Source organism: Schistocerca nitens, chromosome 7 (assembly GCF_023898315.1).
Source record: "Schistocerca nitens isolate TAMUIC-IGC-003100 chromosome 7, iqSchNite1.1, whole genome shotgun sequence".
NCBI lineage: Eukaryota > Metazoa > Arthropoda > Insecta > Orthoptera > Acrididae > Schistocerca > Schistocerca nitens.
The window spans coordinates 225,044,257-225,068,197 of NC_064620.1; the positions used below are offsets into that span (position 1 = coordinate 225,044,257).

The 23,941-nt window shown below is 42.2% G+C and overlaps 1 protein-coding gene across 1 annotated transcript in view; it reads left to right on the top strand.

Annotated features, from left to right (window-relative positions):
- Nucleotides 1–23,941, top strand: part of LOC126194943 (protein expanded) — a 161,630-nt gene that overhangs the window by 25,138 nt on the left and 112,551 nt on the right. Inside the window, exon 2 of the mRNA XM_049933330.1 lies at nucleotides 2,819–2,918. Within this exon, the coding sequence (XP_049789287.1) occupies nucleotides 2,819–2,918 (100 nt within the window). The remainder of the gene's footprint in view (nucleotides 1–2,818; nucleotides 2,919–23,941) is intronic.

Sequence of the window (23,941 nt, forward strand, 5' to 3'; positions counted from 1 at the left end):
ATCACACACATCCATGCCCACGGCAGGATTCGAACCTGCGACCGTAGCGGTCGCACGGTTCCAGATTGTAGCGCCTTTAACCGCTTGGCCACCACGGCCGGCGGAAATCTTGTTATTCCATTCACATCGCACCCCCCCCCCCCCCACCCGCACCACCACCCCACCCACAGTGCAGTGTGACTACTTCTTTTGTTCCACATATACTTGCTTCAACACAGTGAAAGAGAAAGACTGGACGTGATGAAGATAGAAAAAAGTAGTAAGACTCCTTCACACAGCGAAAGCATAATTATGTACTACTGCAATTTCAAAACAAGAACTTCAAATATTTACCGAAAATATAATATAAAATAAAAATATCGGCACTCGATATTGCCCTTTTGATATCTCTATGTCGGGAATAGATATATCGTAGATATACATCGAGATCTCTTTGAAAAATATCGATATTCTATCAGCAGCCCTATTGACTGGTATCACCATTATTCAAGGTAGGGATCTACATAACGACTGTCCTCCATAATTCACTGCGCACTGAACGTTAACAACGAGAGATAAAAGTCTCTTTCCCGACGTAGTAATGGGTAATGGTTATTACTCATGTTTTTAATTGTCTTTTGGAGGATGGCGGCTGAAACCCATCCTGATTTAGGTTTCTATGATTTCCCTAAATCGCTTCTGGCAAATACCGGGATGGTTTCTTTGAAAGGGCGTGGCTGATTTTCTTTCCCGTCCTTCCCTAATCCGAGCTTCTCCTCCGTCTCTAATGACTTCGATGTCGACGAGACGTTAAACACTAATCTCCTCCCTCCTCCGGCTTTTGGTTTTTGTAAAGGTTTACTAATGTCTTATGAAATTACATAGTTAATTGAATATTGTAAATTGGAAATCATTTGACACCCGATACAGATCGTCGTGTCCGCAGCTCGTGGTCTCACGGTAGCATTCTCGCATTCCGAGCACGTTGTCCTGGCTTCGATTCCCGGCGGGGTCAGGGATTTTCACCTGCCTCGAGATGACTGGGTGTTGTTGTGTCGTCCTCATCATCATCATTCATCCCCATTACGGTCGGAGGAGGGCAATGGCAAACCACCTCCGCTAGGACCTTGCCTTGTACGGCTGTACGGGTTTCCCGCATCGTCCCCTGTCAAAGAGTATGGGACCTCATCATCATCATCACAGATCGTTGATGGTTCGTATTATTGGGAGGCCGACTCCGTGTAGAGGGATGCCTCTTTCGTCCGGGTATTGCTACGGGTTGAGGTTTAACCCTTTCAGACCCTATGGCTGCAATTGTGCACATCACTTTTCACTATCTCTTAGTTGCAACAGATTTATTTTTCCACAGTGAATCTCGTGTACACATTTGTGAACGTTCTATCTTTTTATCACGTCAAGAGCTGCCAACTGTTGCACTTCACTATAAAAATGTCAAGTCAATGTAGCAGCGCGCAGCAGCTTGTGATCGCCAGAATATACTGAACTGCTTGGTTAGTTATATTCCCCTTCATAAATGCACGTTATTATTGTTATTATTATGCATTGTAATTATTGAATGATCACTTTATTAAATATAAAAGTGAATATTTCAAAATTAATCATTTTAGTCCATAGAAAACAGCCAACTGTACAAAGTATGTTTAGAAAACGGTTATGTATTTTTGTATAAATCTTGCATCTAAAATCATTAAAAAGTCACCTAAGAGCATTACTGCAGAAACAAAAATTTTCCTTTCTCCAGAAAAAATTCGGGTCTGAAAGGGTCGAAGGACCCGGTCGGTTTGTTGTCGTTAAACAGCTTGTCCACCGGCCTAGTTGCCGACATTCACCACAGTTTTTTTGGAGGCTTTGTCTAATACAGTAATTCAAAAATGTATAAAATTTTCTTTGTGTTTTGGTGTTTTCTTTGTTTTTTTTTTCATGTTGGTCTCACTGATAAGTTAGAAATTGTAATTTCTCAGGTGTCGCAAGTGTTAGATGGAGTGTACAGTGTGGGCACACAGATGTAACAAATTTTAGAATACGTCTTTTATGTATTATATTAGACTGAAATTGCTACAAGCGTTCCAGAGTAATGCAGACTTTCCCATACCACCCTCCAGCCACACCGCCTCTCCCTGCCATCCATGCCCCACCCTTTGGAGTCCTGTCACCAAGATATTTTCTCTAGTCATTTAAGACAAATGTTTACCAAGTTTGATAGAAATTTCTGCAGACATACGAGAGTTATATTTTTCCTTAGCAGTTTCTCACCCCTACCCGCGAATTAGGTGTGTATCAAACAGTCTTTCATTATTTATTTTTCGCAGAATTTAAGTTACACGCATACGTAGTTTGTTCGTAATTAGGCTTTCCAGAGGTCTTCCCCTTCCCTCGTCCCCATTTCCCCTCCCCCAGCTTCTCTCCCGAAGGTTGCTAGAGGTCTCAAGTTACCATGATTATCTGAAACTACCCCAGACGTTCTAGAGCTTTACTGGAAACAGTCCATTATTATACAGGTTTATGAATAAGTAATCAAAATTAAATACTTTAAGATGTCTTCACACAGGCATACATATCCTTTGTCTACAGCATTAAATATCTCACCATAATTTTCTCTTTTAATCCTTTATTCATGGATACTTTTAGTAAAGTATTTATTCTTTATTGTTACTCACTAACTCCACCGTGTAGTTTTTCAGTTAAGAATTATTTTTGGCAGGCCCTATTATTTATTTTACGCATCCGAAAATCTCTTTACACAATAAGTAAGCCTACCGTCAGTTGTTATGAATTGGTCCTAGATGTTAGACGAATGACACCAACGATCTCTTTGCAGGTGAAGTCGAGAGCAAAGGAACTGTACAAGCAGACATGCGCTCACCTGTCCTCTCAGGGAATGCTGGACACAGAACTTTTCGGATTGGCTATCGTTGTTGGTGAGTATTTTCTCAAAATTCATTCCTTATTTGCTTACTGTCCCTTTTAAATTATTGTATACTAACATGAAGAGCAAAGACTGGGATAACTTACTTTTTAAATTTCGAATTTGACAACGCACCCGTGATGTCAATACTAAACTGGAGAGACCACTCCATGAAGCCGAGCCATGGCATCTGTCGTCACAGCCGCCATAATACGTCAGTGCCAACCATCACATTCTTTTGAAATACATTTACTATTTACTGAAACCACGTGACGCTAACTGGGATTAGTTTGCAGTTCACTATTAATAGTGACTCGTACCTGGTAATCCTCCATTGCAAGATCAGTTTTGCAGCTATTCTGCTCTCTCCACAAATGTAAATTTTTGCATTATCACTAAAGATCTACCCAAATCAAACTTCTTAAAAATGTTATTTCTGTACAAGAAAGATTAAGCTTTCACTTTAAATATTTACGCAACTGAACGACGAGGCAACATACCGACGCAGAATGAGGAAAGCATTGACAAGAGAACTTATTTGTGCATGATTAGCCCGCCGTTCAGGCAATAAATAATTTTAACGTAGCCATCAAGTTTGAGCATTATTAATTATTTTTTGGTGGGAACACTTCTCTCTATACCTCTGTAGACGTCACTGGACAAGTAAACTGCACAACCATGGTCGCTTTGTATCCCATTATAGATACTAAGTCAAACGAGCTACTGTAGACGTCACTGGACAAGTAAACTGCACAACCATGGTTGCTTTGTATCCCATTATAGATACTAAGTCAAACGAGCTACAAACAAAGACTTTTTTTCTTTTCTATGGATCATCTAACAAGTATAGTTGCGCTAACAGTTTGCAGACATGAATTTTCGGAAACTGTCAAATCTGTAACATAGCATTTTCTTTCTGTATTTATCATTTTGTTTCATTGCAATAAATAATTTATAAAATTAGTCACATATTGGCAAATGTATTTTGCTTGTCTGATCGATTTTCTGCAATAAATGATCGGGAAAACAGAATGAACTCAATGCGACATCCTCTTTCGGTAGCTGTTTATGAGCTTCTGGTCTTAGCATGCAGAGGACTTTTGCAAAATTAGCACTGGAAAGGACCCTGTATCTCGATAGTGTCTAGTTGCCCCTGCTTGTACTCATTTCTTTAGAAATTCTGGTCACGAATCTAAAACCCTGCTTGCACTCATTTCTTTAGAAATTCTGGTCACGAATCTAAAAACATTTTACATGTCCTAGCAGTGTTAATTGTGTTTATGGGACGTAAGCTGTTTACAGTCATACACGGTCAGTCAACCAGCCCGAAAGGTTTCTGGACTGATTTAATAATAAATAAATAAATAAACACAGAAAACTGGAAATTGTGGTTTTATTGCCTTAGGTGCTCTACATAGTGTCAACTCCCACTTGAGTACATCGTACAGAACGTTCATACACATTTGTGAAGCTGTCAGAAGAGCCCTTCTTTAGAATGTTGTTCAACTCACGCGCGACACTGGCGTGAATGTGGGTTATGTCGTTAAGGAGCACTCCGCCCTGCCCTCCTATGAGCTCTCGCCTATCGCCACAGCGGTGGTTTGTGATCTACATCTACATCTACATGGATACTCTGCAAATCACATTAAAGTGCCTGGCAGAGGGTTATCGAACCACTTTCACAATTCGCCATTATTGCAATTTCGTATAGCGTGCGGAAAGAATGAATAAGCCACATCTGGTCTACACTTACATTATTAATTTGGAATGAGTGGAGATTGCCTCTCAGGAAGGCGTCAAGTGAATTTTTATCTGCTTTTTTTGAATAGGTATATTTTTCGCTTATTTTTCGAGAATTTGGGGATTACAATATTCAGTCTCGCTACGACAACTCTGTGTTCACTAATCCTTGAATCGGTTTTGGATGCTCTTTATTAACTTAGGAGTATTTGTTGTTAAGAGGTCAAATGTGTTTTCACAATCCTTTACTATTCGCGTGGGCTCGTGAACTAACTGCTCGAAGTAATTTTCAGAGAATGCGTTTAGCACAATTTCGGATGATATTTTATGCGTACCTCCGGAATTAGACATGTATTTGCGCCATCATATCGAGGGTAAATTAAAGTCACCGCCAACTATTATCGTATGATAATCAATGAAATCAAACTCAATGGTCAGTGGAATGCACGCTTCATTGCGTCTGGCTCTGACCTGTCCTAGAAGTAACCGTTTTGTAAGAATTCTTTGTGTCAGTGTTGTGGATTCTGCTACCCAAATTGCTGCTGCAGATGCAATGCGATGCGCCAGAGCCATGCGCCGAATACGATGGTGTTCCCTCTCGGTAGTGTCACGTGGCCGTGCAGAGCCCGGTATTCTTGCAACTGTGCATTCTCGTGACCACCGCTGCGAGCAATCGTGTATTTCTCCAATATCGTAGAAGAAACATCCAGCGTCTCGCAGCCTTATTACACGAACTCATTCAAGCTCAGTTCGGTGTTGATAATGACGTCTTTTGTCGCCTTGAAGGCATTCTTCGGTTGGGTTGGATTGTTTCGGGGGAGGAGACCAGACAGCGAGGTCATCGGTCTCATCGGATTAGGGAAGGACAGGGAAGGAAGTCGGCCGTGCCCTTACAAAGGAACCACCCCGGCATTTGCCTGGAGCGATTTAGGGAAATTACGAAAAACCTAAATCGGTATGGCCAGAAGGAGCATTCTTGGCTAACATGAGCTCACCACGTTCATACTCAAAGGTATCCAACTTCCATGACTGCTATAATCCTGATTTGCATCCTCACGCGAATGGCGCAAAATTTGAATAGACATCTTTGTTCAAATGGTTCAAATGGCTCTGAGCACTATGGGACTTAACATCTATGGTCATCAGTCCCCTAGAACTTAGAACTACTTAAACCTAACTAACCTAAGGACATCACACAACACCCAGCCATCACGAGGCAGAGAAAATCCCTGACCCCGCCGGGAATCGAACCCGGGAACCCGGGCGTGGGAAGCGAGAACGCTACCACACGACCACGAGATGCGGGCGACATCTTTGTTCAGACGTAGAAATACGCCTACCAAATTTCGTTTTGTAACACAACTCCTTTACCATGTTTCAGTTTTTCTCTGTCAGTATATTTATCATAAATCAGACATAGTTGTACACATATTTCAGCTGCGTCTGTAGCGAATTTCGTGTTGCAGTTTCGTTTTCACGCAGCTCATTGTTTTTGACATCATATTTCTCGAACTATGTTCCACCCGCCAGGGTAGCCGAGAGCGCTAACACGCTGCTTCCTGGACTCGGGTAGGCGCGCCGGCCAGCCTGGATGTGGTTTTTAGGAGGTTTTCCACATCCCGCTAGGTGAATACCGGACTGGTCCCCACGTTCCGCCTCAGTTACACGCGTCGCAGACGTTTGCAACACGTCCGCACTATTTCACGATTTCCACTAGACGCAGACAGTTGGGGTACACTGATTCCGTCCTGGGGGTAAGGGGTGGCGGCAGGAATTGCATCCGGCCATCCCTAAAACTAGCGTTGCCAAATCCGTTGTAACCACGCCGACCTTGCGAACGCTGCGGGACTATGGCGTAAGCGAAAGAAAGAAAGATTTCCTGAACTATGTTCTGTACAATGATATAATCTGGTAGGTACATTCAACGGTATATGAAGGATATTGTCTGGGAAATGCATTGCGAATAGAATTAGCAGCAAAGGAGGAATAAATTAAAACGTCATGCGTGATGCGACCATTTTTCACGCATCACAGTGTTTATGGCGTCATATCTCCAGAACTATGTGTCATCCAATGACATTATGTTGCAGATACATTCAGTGTTATATGTGGATACTGTCTGTAGACGAATACAGTCAGTAGTAAAGAAGTATTAACTTAAAACGTCGTGTCTGGTGCGGCAGTTTTACTGCATCGACAGCAAAAATATAACCGACGCACTCTTTTCCTTTCATCATTCTGTGGGGCTTGTCAGCGATATAAGGTTTGTTGCAAGTCACTAAGTACTCTTATTCTCAACTATTGGATGAATAAAATCGGGGTTTCGTGCGTCGTGGGCTACACCTCTTTTTCACCCCCGCCCCTTTGTAAGCAGGTAGTTCTTAACCCCCACAGCGATTCTTTCCAGACAGTAAGTTTCGTTGAATTCAGTCGAGTGGCTCACGAAGAGATGTTCAACATGCACAGATACATACAGAGTAACAATTATTGAACTATCAAAAAACGTAAATTAATTACAAACTACGGCGTGCGTACACTTTATTCAGCATGTAAACGTCACTACAGATATTCAGATTTAGGTTATGACATGTTCGACATGCCTGCCATCCTTGGCGATGGCGTGGCGCAGACGAATAGCGAAATTGTGCATGACCCGCTGAAGTATCGGAGCATCGATGCTGTCGGTAACCTCCTGAATGGCTGTTTTCAGCTCAAGAATGGTTTTGGGGTTATTGTCTTTAATATAGCCCCACGAAAAGGAGTAGCCGTTCAGAAGAGACCTTCACCCCCACGTACTCTTACGGATTTATAGACAGTCCTGCAGAATTCGTGGTGTCAATTCCCTCCAGCAATACTTCAGGCATTGGTCGAGTCCGTGCCACGTCGTGTCGCGGCATTTCTGCGTGCTCGCGGGGCCCTACACGATATTAGGTAGGTGTATCAGTTTCTTTGGCACTTCAGTGTATCAACAGAAATGAACATACTTAAAACCAGTACAAAGTGCACATGCCCAAGTGAAGTTAAAAGGCAGCACATTTGCCGTGGAATGCTCATCAGAGTGAATATAGAAAAGTGACCATGCTAAAACCTCCTTTCAAATGCGCCCGGCGTAAGTCAACCGTATGTTGCGAGCGCCGCCGAGGGCCTAGAGTCTAAATAAACCGAAACAGAGCCGGATTAGAGGCTATGCGAAGGCCAGGATCTACGTTACTCCGTCTCCGTTTCTTTGATAGACGGAGTAATTGGTATGTGGTAGACGTTGCGGTCGCCTCGTTTTTCAGACGTTTAGTTGCTTGGTTAAGGATACTTGAACTTCATTTGTTACGGTTACGTCAATTTGCGTGTTGGGTTTCAATAATATTGCTATACAAACTTGCCACTGAGTAGTCTTCGTAAGAGTAGCTTCTTTAGCTTAGCTGTACTTTGTAGTTCCTGGTCTTCGTTTAGTCTCAAATCCGGCTCTGTTTGGGTTTATTTGTACTCTAGGGCCTCCCCTACGCTTGCAAGATATGGTTGATATAGCTCAGGCACATTTGAAAGGTGGTTTTTGCGAGGTCACTTTTCCATAATCCATTTGATGAACCGTGCACGTCAGATGTGCTGTCTTTTAACTTAACTTCGACATGTACACTTTTTACTAATTTTAGGTGTGTTTGCTGTTGTCTATATATTTTAACATTATTTCCTTTGGTAAAACTGATAGCGTTTTCGTGGGTCTTACATATGGTTTCATTTCTAGTCAACAGTTGCACCTGAAGATGGGGTTGAGATCCCGAAACTAGATGGTGTAAGCCCAGAGTAATAAAAAATTTTGTACAATTGTGGCGGAAGTTTCAGTTATGAACAATTTACATAACAGCTGTGGACGTCCCACTTAAAGAAATTTATGGTAGCTTTAGAGAGACTGGAATGTCCTTGATGGATTTTTTACTCAGATTTCAGCCAATTTCTTACTACATAAATACTCTCCAAGCCATCGTACGATGGGCAACTCATCTCATTCCTACACTGAGAGGAATTTCTGCATTTTTATTGTTTTTCCTTGGTTCAATTTTGAGGCCAAGAAGCATGTATTCATCGACAGTTTCTATAGCTTGGTTACCAATTGTAAGTGGTTGGTTGTCTGGGCATAGTATTTCGTGTCATTGATGTCGATATTACAAGTTCTTTTCAAGACACTATCCATTCTCTTTCGACTGTTCTTCGCAGCCATTTGTCGTCTGTGGCAGAATTACATTGTCGACGGCAACCTCAAAGTTTTTATTTCATCTCCCTGAACTTTGTTTATATACTGCACCGAATGATTGTAATAAGCTGTGGTAGTCAACCTGGTCCCTACCATCTACTGGTGGGTGTTCCAGCTTCCATGGCGAGTAGTAGGTGGTAGGGGTTTTTAAAAACATTTTATTACGTTTTTATAAGAAATTGACATGGAGTATTTGCTAAATAATATTGTTGTATGCCTTAACTTTCTGTTTTATAATTTTTATAGAATAAAGCTACTTCCCTATTTTACAAATTACAAGTACTGTTGAGCCGGTGGGCAGTTAGAAAATTTTGCAACTAATAGAGGTACAAAAGTCGGCGTTAGGTAAAACAGGCTGACCACCTTTGGTCAAGGAATACGGAATTTACCTCAGTCCACCACTTTGATTACAGCCTGTAAAAGTGAGCTAAACAGCATGCTACGTAATGAGTTAGAGTACAGCTGGACTCGCAATGTGCCCCTGACACACTTCACGGCACAGTAACCAACTGTGTCAGAGGTGAGCGCAGTTAATGCCGCCGGTGTTCGAGCGGGGGACCTCGGTGTCCTCAGCAGCGTTGCCTAACGGTCAGCTTCCGAGGCTGTCCTCAGTAAAGGCGACACGACACGACGTGACACGTATAATACGACCCTTCCTTTCCACTTTCGCCTTTCGTACGGACGGCGGCTTCCCAGAAGTCAGCTGTCGCCGGACGCGGCCGCAGCAGCGCGCGGGACACTTGCGGCGGCGGCCGCGCGCGGCGCCACCGTCGCCCGGCGGTGGCCGCGCAGCCGACTACCTCGCTACCGGAGTTACTCCATTACCCGACACGAATTAGTCCGAGCCGGGGGCCCCCTCCCCGCGCGCGCCTGCCGTCCCGCCCACCAAACAATGTATTAAATCTAAATAATTCCGATCTCCCGAATTGATAAATGATCGTACGTTAGGAATAATGAAGCGGGCATTCTCCGGCGCCGCTCCGCGCGGGGCCCGGCGTGCCCCCGGGGCAGCCCCGTTTCCGTCCTTTTTTACTGTTTTACTCGCCCCTCCTCCGCCTCCCTCTCCTCCTCCTCCTGCTCCTCATCCCATGCCGTCCCGTCCCGCTGTGCTGTTGTACGTGCCTGGAAGAGATGTTGGGGCCCGGGCAGCTGAACATTCCTCGTGGTGTAACCAGGTAGCCAGGTATAAGCCGGGCCGCGTCTTCGATTCATCACGCCAGCCGGCGGGGCTCGTCCGCTCCGTGCCGCCTGCCAGCTATCTTTTGTTTCTTTAGGCGCCACGACTTGCCAGCGGAACCACATTGTGTTAGGCAGAATTCACGGTTTTTGCGAATGGCTAATTTCTCCTTCAAACTACGTTTACCTGAACAACTTACTCGTGGGCCCTTACGCCAGACAAGCACATGGTACACTGCTAGAGCGGGAAAACATCATACAGGCATGACATAATCATGACGTTTTGCGAATGACTAATTTCTCTTCGAAATTACATTACTTGAACAATCCTACTCATAGGGTCGTAAGACAGACAAGTTCATGATACATCGACTACCAGAGCGGAACGACTTCAAACAGACCACAATAATTCACTACATTTATGAATATGGTGGCGTATGTTCTTTCGGATATGCCCGAAAAAAAGTGACACCACGCGGAATCCGCAGCTGCGATACATTTTGTGTATAGAGACTGCGGATAGGTGATGCTGGGTGAGACCATGGGTCGGCCGGGAGCCATGCCGATGTAGTCTGCGCAGTTGCGGTAAACGCTGTGTCCGGGTAGCGCAGAGGTTAACGCAACTGCCTAGTAAGTTGGAGATCCCGGGTTCGAATCCCTGTCCGGCATACACTGGCACTCGCCTCCGCTGATACCACATAAAGTCCCGATGCAGCTGACATCAATTGTCCCCTCCCATTCCTTTCTTCCCCATCCACCTTCACTTTACATAATTTTGAGAACTAGTTAGGATAATTTCTTACGCCAGAACAGGACATGTTACATTGACTGCTAGAGCGGTAAGACATCATAGAGGCTTAACATATTGCATGGCTTTTGCGTATGACTAATTTATTTTCGAAACTACGAATAATTGAACAATCATGCTCGTAGGATCTCACATGGTACAAGCTCATTATACACACATCAAAAAAAGTTTTGCATCACCCCGGTTCCCAGATATCCTTAAGATAGACGTTGACTGTGGATGTTGTATCACAAACACAGTCGCTTTGACTGTCCAGAGATGTCACTTAACCCGCACAAAGATGTAAACAGCCATGCATGAGCAGCACCTATTAGACCGAGGGGGTCCGACAGCCGATCAGTTCCAGTCATTCCACCAGGAAGGAGATACGCGGCTCGTGTTGTCTGTAGTCCAACCATGCCTAGGCGGTCAGTGCTGCGGTTTGATCGCGTCCACATTGTTACTTTGTGCCAGGAGGCGTTCTCAACAAGGGAAGTGTCCAGGTGTCTCCGAGTGAACCAAAAAGATGTTGTTCGGACATGGAGGAGATACAGAGAGACAGGAACTGTCGAAGACATGCCTCGCTCAGGCAGCCCAAGGTCTATTGCTGCAGTGGATGACCGCTACCTACTGATTATGGCTCGGAGGACCCCTGACAGCAACGCCACCATGTTGAATAATGCTTTTCGTGCAGCCACAAGACGTCGCGTTACGACTCAAACTGTGCGCAGTAGGCTGCATGATGCGCAACTTCACTCCCGACGTCCATGGCGAGGTCCATCTTTGCAACCACGACATCATGCAGCGTGGTGCAGATGAGCTCAACAACATGCCGAATGGAACGCTCAGGATTGGCATCACGTTCACATGCCTATGTGCAGCGTAACAACAATCTCCAGAGGGTGGACAGCGATACCCACAGTGACAGCGAAAATAGTGACAATGAGGAGGAACAGGAGGAGGAAGCTGAGATGTGACAGTAAATAAGCAAATTGCTGGCAATCTAGCCAAGAAAAAACCAAATACTGTACAAGGATGCGCAACTAATGTAGTTAATACATAGGATTAGTAACAAATAGGATGTTGTTGTTGTGGTCTTCAGTCCTGAGACTGGTTTGATGCAGCTCTCCATGCTATTCTATCCTGTGCAAGCTTCTTCATCTCCCAGTACCTACTGCAACCTACATCCTTCTGAATCTGCTTAGTGTATTCATCTCTTGGTCTCCCCCTACGATTTTTACCCTCCACGATGCCCTCCAATACTAAATTGGTGATCCCTTGATGCCTCAGAACATGTCCTACCAACCGATCCCTTCTTCTGGTCAAGTTGTGCCACAAACTTCTCTTCTCCCCAATCCTATTCAATACTTCCTCATTAGTTATGTGATCTACCCATCTAATCTTCAGCATTCTTCTGTAGCACCACATTTCGAAAGCTTCTATTCTCTTCTTGTCCAAACTATTTACCGTCCATGTTTCACTTCCATACATAGCTACACTCCATATAAATACTTTCAGAAATGACTTCCTGACACTTAAATCTATACTCGATGTTAACAAATTTCTCTTCTTCAGAAACGCTTTCCTTGCCATTGCCAGTCTACATTTTATATCCTCTCTACTTCGACCATCATCAGTTATTTTGCTCCCCAAATAGCAAAACTCCTTTGCTACTTTAACTGTCTCATTTCCTAATCTAATACCCTCAACATCACCCGACTTAATTCGATTACATTCCATTATCCTCGTTTTGCTTTTGTTGATGTTCATATTATATCCTCCCTTCAAGACACCATCCATTCCGTTCAACTGCTCTTCCAAGTCCTTTGCTGTCTCTGACAGAATTACAATGTCATCGGCGAACCTCAAAGTTTTTATTTCTTCTCCATGGATTTTAATACCTACTCCAAATTTTTCTTTTGTTTCCTTTACTGCTTGCTCAATATACAGATTGAATAACATCGGGGAGAGGCTACAACCCTGTCTTACTCCCTTCCCAACCGCTGCTTCCCTTTCATGTCCCTCGACTCTTATAACTGCCATCTGGTTTCTGTACAAATTGTAAATAGCCTTTCGCTCCCTGTATTTTACCCCTGCCACCTTTAGAATTTGAAAGAGAGTATTCCAGTCAACATTGTCAAAAGCTTTCTCTAAGTCTACAAATGCTAGAAACGTAGGTTTGCCTTTCCTTAATCTTTCTTCTAAGATAAGTCGTAAGGTCAGTATTGCCTCACGTGTTCCAGTATTTCTACGAAATCCAAACTGATCTTCCCCGAGGCCGGCTTCTACTAGTTTTTCCATTCGTCTGTAAATAATTCGTGTTAGTATTTTGCAGCTGTGGCTTATTAAACTGATTGTCCGGTAATTTTCACATCTGTCAACACCTGCTTTCTTTGGGATTGGAATTATTATATTCTTCTTGAAGTCTGAGGGTATTTCACCTGTTTCATACATCTTGCTCACGAGATGGTAGAGTTTTGTCAGGACTGGCTCTCCCAAGGCTGTCAGTAGTTCCAATGGAATGTTGTCCACTCCGGGGGCCTTGTTTCGACTCAGGTCTTTCAGTGCTCTGTCAAACTCTTCACGCAGTATCGTATCTCCCATTTCATCTTCATCTACATCCTCTTCCATTTCCATAATATTGTCCTCAAGTACATCGCCCTTGTATAGACCCTCTATATACTCCTTCCACCTTTCTGCTTTCCCTTCTTTGCTTAGAACTGGGTTTCCATCTGAGCTCTTGATATTCATACAAGTGGTTCTCTTCTCTCCAAAGGTCTCTTTAATTTTCCTGTAGGCAGTATCTATCTTACCCCTAGTGAGATAAGCCTCTACATCCTTACATTTGTCCTCTAGCCATCCCTGCTTAGCCATTTTGCACTTCCTGTCGATCTCATTTTTGAGACGTTTGTATTCCTTTTTGCCTGCTTCATTTACTGCATTTTTATATTTTCTCCTTTCATCAATTAAATTCAATATTTCTTCTGTTACCCAAGGATTTCTACTAGCCCTCGTCTTTTTACCTATGTGATCCTCTGCTGCCTTCACTACTTCATCCCTCAAAGCTACCCATTCTTCTTCTACTGTATTTCTTTCCCCCATTCCTGTCAATTATTCCCTTATTCTCTCCATGAAACTCTCTACAACCTCTGGTTCTTTCAGTTTATCCAGGTCCCATCTCCTTAAATTACCACCCTTTTGCAGTTTCTTCAGTTTTAGTCTACAGTTCATAACCAATAGATTGTGGTCAGAATCCACATCTGCCCATGGAAATGTCTTACAATTTAAAACCTGGTTCCTAAATCTCTGTCTTACCATTATATAATCTATCTGATGCCTTTTAGTATCTCCAGGGTTCTTCCATGTATACAACCTTCTATCATGATTCTTAAACCAAGTGTTAGCTATGATTAAGTTGTGCTCTGTGCAAAATTCTACCAGGCGGCTTCCTCTTTCATTTCTTAGCCCCAATCCATATTCACCTACTACGTTACCTTCTCTCCCTTTTCCTACACTCGAATTCCATTCACCCATGACTATTAATTTTTCGTCTCCCTTCACTATCTGAATAATTTCTTTTATTTCATCATACATTTCTTCAATTTCTTCGTCATCTGCAGAGCTAGTTGGCATATAAACTTGTACTATTGTAGTAGGTGTGGGCTTCGTATCTATCTTGGCCACAATAATGCGTTCACTATGCTGTTTGTAGTAGCTTACCCGCATTCCTATTTTTTTATTCATTATTAAACCTACTCCTGCATTACCCCTATTTGACTTTGTGTTGATAACCCTGTAGTCACCTGACCAGAAGTCTTGTTCCTCCTGCCACCGAACTTCACTAATTCCCACTATATCTAACTTTAACCTATCCATTTCCCTTTTTAAATTTTCTAACCTACCCGCCCGATTAAGGGATCTGACATTCCACGCTCCGATCCGTAGAACACCAGTTTTATTTCTCCTGATAACGACATCCTCTTGAGTAGTCCCCGCCCGGAGATCCGAATGGGGGACTATTTTATCTCCGGAATATTTTACCCAAGAGGACGCCATCATCATTTAATCATACAGTAAAGCTGCATGCCCTCGGGAAAAATTACGGCCGTAGTTTCCCCTTGCTTTCAGCCGTTCGCAGTACCAGCACAGCAAGGCCGTTTTGGTTATTGTTACAAGGCCAGATCGGTCAATCATCCAGACTGTTGCCCTTGCAACTACTGAAAAGGCTGCTGCCCCTCTTCAGGAACCACACGTTTGTCTGGCCTCTCAACAGATACCCCTCCGTTGTGGTTGTACCTACGGTACGGCTATCTGTAACGCTGAGGCACGCAAGCCTCCCCACCAACGGCAAGGTCCATGGTTCATGGGGGGGGACAAATAGGATAAGAAACATCATTTCTCTACTAATAAACATTTGTGTGTATGTGTGACTGGCGGTCAACGGCTCGAAGAAACCATTCCGAGGTATTCACCGTCAGTCACATTCGGTGGTGGTACTAACAACAAATCTCTCCTCTATCCTATCTTCTTTTTATATTCTTCTTAAAAAAAACAACAAAATTTTATTTATATTTCAGCCTTAAATTATTGTTATTTTGAAAAGTATCATTCTTTGTAAATGTTGTAGATAAAACAAAAGAAAAGAAAACTGTAGAAAGATGAAAAACGAAAATTGTAAGATGTACGACCTGTTTTAAACATCAGGTAACAGGTCTATAATTTGGCAATAAATAAAAAAAAATCACGTTCACGTCCTCTTCACCGATGAGTGTCGCATATGCCTTCAACCAGACAATCGTCGGAGACGTGTTTGGAGGGAACCCGGTCACACTGAACGCCTTAGACACACTGTCCAGCGAGTGCAGCAAGCTGGAGGTTCCCTGATGTTCTGCGGTGGCATTATGTGGGGCCGAGGTACGCCGCTGGTGGTCGTGGAAGGCGTCGTTACGGCTGTACGATAGGTGACTGCCATCCTCCGACCGATAGTGCAACTATATTGGCAGCGTATTGGCGAGGCATTCGTCTTCATGGACAACAATTTGCACCCCCATCATGCACATCTTGTGAATGACTTCCTTCAGGATAATGATACCGCTCGACTAGAGTGGCCAGCATGTTCTCCAGTCATGAACCCCATCGGACGTGCCTGGAATAGATTGAATCTCGACCAACGGTGTCTTCTTGACGAACTTGCGGATAGTATGCCACGAGTAATACAGACATGCATCAATGCAAGAGGATGTGCTATTGGGTATTAGAGGTACTGGTGTGTACAGAAATCTGGACCACCACCTCTGAAGGTCTCGCTGTATGGTGGTACGACATGCAATGTGTGGTTTTCATGCGCAATAAAAAGGGCGGATATGATGTTAATGTTGATATCTGTGTCTATTTTCTGTACAGGTTCCGGAACTCTCGGAACCGAGGTGTAGGCATTTTGATAGACTAGGACCAACCACATTAACTAGATAGACTGAAGAATTTTAGACACTCGTAGTAAAGGAAAATTGAAACAAAAATCGATGCAGCAAAAGAAGACTTGAAAAAAAGCACGAAAAGCACAACTTTTTATACAGGACAGGAAAACAGCTGGGCAGAAAATTCATGTCCTGGCAGTTAGGCTGTCACAAAAACCCAAGAAGAACTGAACAAGTGGATCTGATTAGTGGAAAAGAGCTAAGGATGAGAGAATGGAAGTTATAGGGGCACAAAGGGAAGTTAGGAATTGCTCATGTTGTACGTCTCGTGGTCCAGTGAGCAGTTCTTAGATTATCAACATCAGGATGCTCTAGAACTGACACAATGTTTATAACGCACTTCTGTATTTTGAAAATACTGTCCCCTACAGACACCGCAAGAAATTCGTGCTTGAACATAAATTCAGCTACTAGCCAAGCCTGCAGGTTGCCCTGTTGTATTTGCCCACAAACGGCACGTCTGCGATGTTCTCAATAGGTTGCAAATGTCAGTCGTGGTCTGAACAATGTTCTGTGCAGTTTTGAGTGCATTATGTCGGAGCTAAGTGAATTCGAACTTGGGCAAGTTGTTGGTCCTGGTATAGTGGGTGCATCCGCATGCGAGATAGCCCAAGTCTTCTGTGTTTCAAGAGGCACCGTATGGAAGATTTATAGGGGAAAGCGGAAAAATGACATCCGCTAACTCACAAAGCGGGTGAAAGTGTATGTTGTGTGATCGTGACGGACTGTCATTGAAGAGGACTGTGTCGAAAATTAAGAGGATGACAGTTGCAAAAGTCACTGCGGAATCGAATGTCGCACTGGTGAACCCTGTCAGTACCGAAACAACGCGAAGCGAACTCCAGAAGCAGGGAATTGTAGGGTGACCTAAAATTCCACAGCTACTGATCAGTGATGCAAATGTCCGTAACATGGAAACGTGGTGTCGAGGCCATAAAACCTGGACTACGAAACAATGGAAGAAAGTCATTTGATCGGCTGAGCCTTGTTGCACACTGTCTCCAAATTCTCTCGAGTTTACGTCCAAAGAGTGAAACATGGCGTGTGCCGGTTTTTTTTTTTTTAGGCAGCCATGTCGTGGCATTCCATTGACCCTATGGTTACGCTGCAGTTTCACATTACTGGCAAGGATTATGTAACCTTGTTGGCTGACCAGATTTTGCACCATTTATGTTTCACCAATAATTGCAGTGCATCTGTGGACCAGGCCTTGTCCTTTCAGAATAGAGACTTAATCTATTGTCGCCACCAGTTTGTAAAAGAAAAGTCGTTTCTAAAAGAAAAGTAATGACCATCATGAATGTAATACAAGGACAAAAAAACAACCGCTTCAAGAGGTTAACGTTAATGCACACATGAGTCAGATACGTTGATACACATTTTGTATTCAACAACGTGAAAGATCACATTAATAGTAGTTTAGATAATGTACTGTAATTTAAAACTAAATTAAAGGAAATTTTAATTTAGCATCATGACGGAGGGCGGAACGTGGGCCCCATGTCGATAATGTATTTCGTTATGTTAAGACGGTTCATTATATTGCACTTAAATTATATTCCTTGTACATCTTTGCTCTCCGTTCAGTGTATGGAGTATGAGTAATGAATGTAATGTAATGACGTGCCACAGCAACCTGATGGGGCAGTCAGTTAATCATTTGTCCCATACGTCACCTGCACAATTTTCATCATAACGATGTGGAATGAGTCAGTTTACAGGCTATTTATTTTCTTTAGTATCATTATTGGAAAGACTAGAAGTAAAAAAAAGCTAAAACCAAGTATGAAGCGAGATTAGTTACATAGCAACGAAGTCGGTCTTCTGTGGTTTGCAGGCTTCCTTTTATGATTTTTTTCTGGCCCAGTTAGAACTGATTGCGTTCGTAGCTTACTTATTCCTCAAATACTGAGTTTCGGATGTGTACCTTGAAGCCATCTTCGGAATGAGACAGCTGGCCGGGGTGGCCGAGCGGTTCTAGGCGCTACAGTCTGGAACCGCGCGACCGCTACGGTCGCAGGTTCGAATCATGCCTCAGGCGTGGTTTGTAAGTTGGCTGTTTAGGATTTTATGTTGGTAACGCCACGTAGCGCTCTATATGAAAATCACTGACTGCGCTGTGTGAAGTCTGTGGCTGGTTTACAGTGTTGCCAATTTAGCGACTTTGTCGCTAGAAATGGCGACTTTTGCCTTCGTCTTAGCGACAAAAAAAACTTTTTAGCGACAAATATTATTTAGCGACTTATCTGGCGACTTTTGGAGTACTGACGACTTTTGAAGTACAAATCAAAACTATTTTGGGCGAGTATTTTCATTAACAAAACTAAGATTTTAACTATAGAATGGGTACTACACTTAGTTCTAGATTTACTAAGTTAAATTAAGTTCTTAGCAGATCATGTAGCATTGTTCAGCATTTAGTAAACCTGAATGTGGGAATTGCCTACAGAGTAAGAAAACCTTGACTATAGAACAATTCATTATTCATTACCCACTAGCCTGTTATCGTCGTTAGCGAATCTATGTATAATTCTTCAACTTTTGAACTCCCTTTATTTTTCGAATTGACGAACAACACGTAATATTAAGTATGATAAAATACATTTCTGTCCAGCAACCTCTAATTTTTTGAAATGTTAACTCGCAGTCAAATTATTACCACATGCACAGAGGTAACGCAAGAACAATTCGGTGGGGTTATCTCAGACATTATTACGCTTTAAACAATGAACAATAGGACTGATATCGAGTTACCGAGTGAGTAGATTGTTTCATGACCTCTAGTTCGCCTGAGTTTTAATGTAGTTATAAATTGGATTTACCGCAGAGGAAGAAGCATTACGCTCAAAAATATCGGGATGCGTGGGAAGCAGAACCTGAATTCAATGGGTGGCTGAAACCAGTCATTGGAGACTTATCCAAGGCAAGATGTCAAGTATGTGCAACAGAGTTTTATGCTAAATTGTGTGATATTAGAAAGCACTGGAAAACTATTACGCGTAAACAAAAATTGATTTAAAAAAAAACACAAACCACCTTACCTGTGAAAATTGTTCCGAAAACTACAGTTAGAATAGCAAGCAGAGCGGAAGGCGCCCTTTCTTTATTTATTGCTGAACATTGTTCTATTTTAGCTGTAGATCATTTAGGAATACTGTGCAAGAAGGTGTCTTCCGGTGATGAGGGCGCTGAAAACATGCAATTACATCGTACAAAGTGCAGTAACATTGGAACTGAAGTTTTGGCTCCATATTTTACACAATCGTTGGTTGAAGATATAGGTAACCAAAAATACAGTGTACTAATAGATGAATCCACGGACGTGTCAATATCTAAAATGCTAGGTATCGTTATACGGTACTATAGTGTAAACAACCAAACAATTAGATCAGCATTTCTCAAACTCGCTGTAGTAGAAACTGCAGATGCAAGAAATCTGGCTGCTGTTCTTGTGAATTCTTTGAAAAATCTCAAACTTCCAATCGCTAATATGGTAGGAATTGGCACAGATAATGCTTCTGCAATTGTTGGAATAAGCAATGGGCTTTTCGAACAACTCAAGAGAATATGGTTTGAAGCATTTGGTATTGATCCGTTGCATTTGTCACTCTCTTCAGCTTGCAGTTTCGCACGCCTCAGTGAATACCATACCTAGAAACAGAGTTTCTTGTACGGGAAACCTACAATTCGTTCTCCATTTCATACAAAAGACAAGAGAAATATAAAAAGATTTATGAGACAAATTGTGGAAAACAGCCACTAAAAATTTTGAAGGTCTGTGCAACACGTTGGCTTTCAATTGAACCAGCAATATGAAGAATTCTGGAGCAGTGGGAAGAACTAATGCTACATTTTTCACTTGGTCAGGTTCAAGACAATTGTTACACTGCCGATCTTTTGTACAAGATGTATTGTGACGATTCAAATCATCTTTACATGTTTTACCTTAAACATTCTTTAAAAGACGTACAAATAGCAATAAAAGCTTTTGAAGGAGAAGACAATGACCCCACTAAATTACTAGATACACTTATATTTCTCATGCAGTCACTCGGACAAAACATAATTTTTCCAACTGTTGATTTGTTGACAACACCAGTTCCAAGCTAATGTATGTACGCAAATCCGAACCTTGGCTTTATGTTTGAACAGAAATTGTCTGAGTCAAGTTTGCCTGAAGAAAATAAAGTTTATTTGAAGAAGAGATGCATTCAGTTTAGTCTGAAACTCATAAAAGAAATTGAACAAAGACTGCCAAGTAACGTTACGAACCTGAAAAAAATGTCAATGCTGAATGTTGAAGAAACACTAAAAGTGAATAAAAATAATGCCGTAGCTGATGTAGCCAAAGAATTGGGTTTTAGTGGCGATTTCATAGACGGTATGCTGCAAGAATGGCATAATATCAACATCATTAGGTGGGATAACACTACTAACACTGTTCGATTTTGGAGTGAGGTTCTGCAGTATAAAAATGCCGCAGGGGAGAATCCTTTTTCTTTGATTTCACAGCTAGCAATGACTGTTCTACGCCTACCGCATTCAAATGCAGAAGTGGAAAGAATATTCAGTTCTATGAACATGATAAAAACTAAACAACGTAACAGATATCGCTAAAGACAATGCTTTAATCATGTTGAGAGACCAGCTGAAGAAACAAAATAAAGATTGCGCATCTTTTGACATACCGTCAGACGTGTTGGAGCCTACTGGAACGAACAAAAGTTACTCTTTTGCGATAAAACCAGTCGAACTGCAACATCATCTTTTGGGCGACGTTCAACCCTCTACATCAACTACAGTTCTGTCAGATCATGAAACAGAAGAGTTATTCGATCTTCTGAGTGACGACGATGAATAGCTCACATACCGGTATGTATATATTTTGTAACCTAATTTGAGTTCTTGCTTTCTTTTGTTACAAATATAGTTGTAAATTTCTAGTATATTTGACTACTGTGATTGAAACAATTTATGTGTTTGCGTCAATTATGATAACATGTTTAATTAAACGTTAGCGTATTTTATATGTATGTTGTTGCAAGCGATGCGTCATTTAATTAAGACAATATAGCAATTACGTATGAGACAATTTTTATTAATATTTTATTACCCCCTCCCCCCCCTCCACTGGCTTATTGCACCATTTCACAGCACGAAATTTTCAGTACACCCCTAGTAAAATCAGTTTTAGCGACTTTCTAGCGACTTTTGATATTGAATCTAGCGACTCCGGTTTTTTAGAGTTGGCAACACTGCTGGTTTGTATTGTTGGAATATTGTAGTGTTGGGCAGTTGGCTGTCAAAACAGCGCGTAGCGTGGCGCAGTTGGAGGTGAGCCGCCAGCAGTGGTGGATGTGGGGAGTGAGATGTGCGGAGTTTTGAGAACGGATAATCTGGACGTGTGTCCACCAGAGAGAGTAAATTTGTAAGACTGGATGTCATGAACTTATATATATATATATATATATATATATATATATATATATATATATATATATATATATATATATATAATGACTTTTGAACACTATTAAGGTAAATACATTGTTTGTTCCCTATCAAAATTTTTCATTTGCTTAGTATGCCTATCATTATTTAGCTGGCAGTATTGGCGCTCGCTGTTTTGCAGTAGTTCGAGTAACGAATATTGTGTGAGGTAAGTGATTCATGAAAGGTATAGGTTATTGTTAGTCAGGGCCATTCTTTTGTGGGGATTGTTGAAAGTCAGATTGCGTTGCGCTAAAAAATATTGTGTCAGTTTAGTGTTGATCAGAATAGGTAAAGAGCGAAATGTCTGAGTACATTCAGTTCTGCTCAGCTGTTTGAAAATCAAATAATGTAAGAGGTTTATCAGCACAGTAATTCATAAATTTTTCTAAGGGGACGTTTCAGGTTGTGTGTGCTGTCCTTAGGTTAGTTAGGTTTAAGTAGTTATAAGTTCTAGGGGACTGATGACCTCAGCAGTTAAGTCCCATAGTGCTCAGAGCCATTTTTCTAGGGGCTGATGACCTCAGAAGTTAAGTCCCATAGTGCTCAGAGCCATTTGAACCATTTTCGGAGTGAGACAGCGACGGCTATTCGCTCGAAAGAGGACTGATACGCAAGAAACCACAGAGAAAATGGGAAAAGTTAACCACATATGACTGCAAGCGTGAAATTTTGTCTATAATAGACCGAATTACCCAGTGGGTTTAATAAAAATTACCATATTAATAACTCGGTGGCCGTTGTAGTCTAACGGGTAGATCACTAGACTTCAGCATTGGAGGTCGTGGGTTTAGCCCCGGACAGGCATGGGGATTTTCCCTCCTTCCAGCCCCTCCAAGAGACCACCTTGTTATCAAGTGAATACCGAGGAATTTTCACGGAGCTAAAAGGCGGGCTGGGCAATGGGCTCGCCTCCCCCCCCCCCCCCCCCTCCCCCCTTTCTAGTGCCGCGGCGGAGTAGGACTGAACTCTACCTGGAGTCAGGCCAATAGTCCGGTCACGAGCTTCTGCCAAATACATTACCTTTATACAAGTAACTCATGTTACAAATGAAACACAGGTTTAATAGCAAAGCAAGCATATACTTCTTCTGTACTACTCATGCAAGCAGTGTTTAAATATTCTTCGGTAGGGTTGGAGTTGTCAGAACATAGAGTTTCAGTTTAGATTTAACAATTGTTTTATTGCCTCCCAGATGGTTAAGTTATTCAGCAAATTATCAAGGATTTTTGTGCTTGGGCACTGATTTCCCTCCTGGGACATTGACAGCAAAGAGTTACGAAGGTCATTTTTCCTAAGTTATAGCTGTGGACATTATTTGTGTTTTGCGACTGTAAGTCGCATCATGGAAATAAATGGTATATAAACTAAAAGTACTGATTGCAGCATACAGCTGTTCATCAAGGCACTATACGACAATATGTGTTTTATACTATGGTTTAATGCGAAATTAACGGTGAAGGTCGTCTGTATTTCCTTTGATATGTAGCGAAGATGAAACGTAACTGTTCTCGATGCTAAACAAATAAGCAACAAATTTTAATGAAACTGGTATCGTATAAAGTGTTGAGTGCTGCAGGTTTCTGTTTGACCATGTTGTTTATGTTCCTTACTGGCGCTCTATTATGGTCCTGTTCAATCGTTTCCTGGGATGACACCTTCATTTCATACAGCGTCTTCTTAGTCCAGACAGAGGTATTGCCGCTACAATGGAAGACTCGCAGATAAACGTCGTATGGTGTAGTGAATAGCCGCTAACACTGAGTAATCTAAGGGGTACGATAAGGTTCAGTAGAAAACGTCACGGACACCCACACGTGAAAATCAGCTGTAAGCTAAAACATAGCTTTCAGAGCGACAGGTTCGTTGTTTATAACTACGAGGAAGTGCAGATTTGTAAGGGAAAATAGAATGAGGAGCAGTCACTCGGACAAAACATAATTTTTCCAACTGTTGATTTGTTGACAACACCAGTTCCAAGCTAATGTATGTACGCAAATCCGAACCTTGGCTTTATGTTTGAACAGAAATTGTCTGAGTCAAGTTTGCCTGAAGAAAATAAAGTTTATTTGAAGAAGAGATGCATTCAGTTTAGTCTGAAACTCATAAAAGAAATTGAA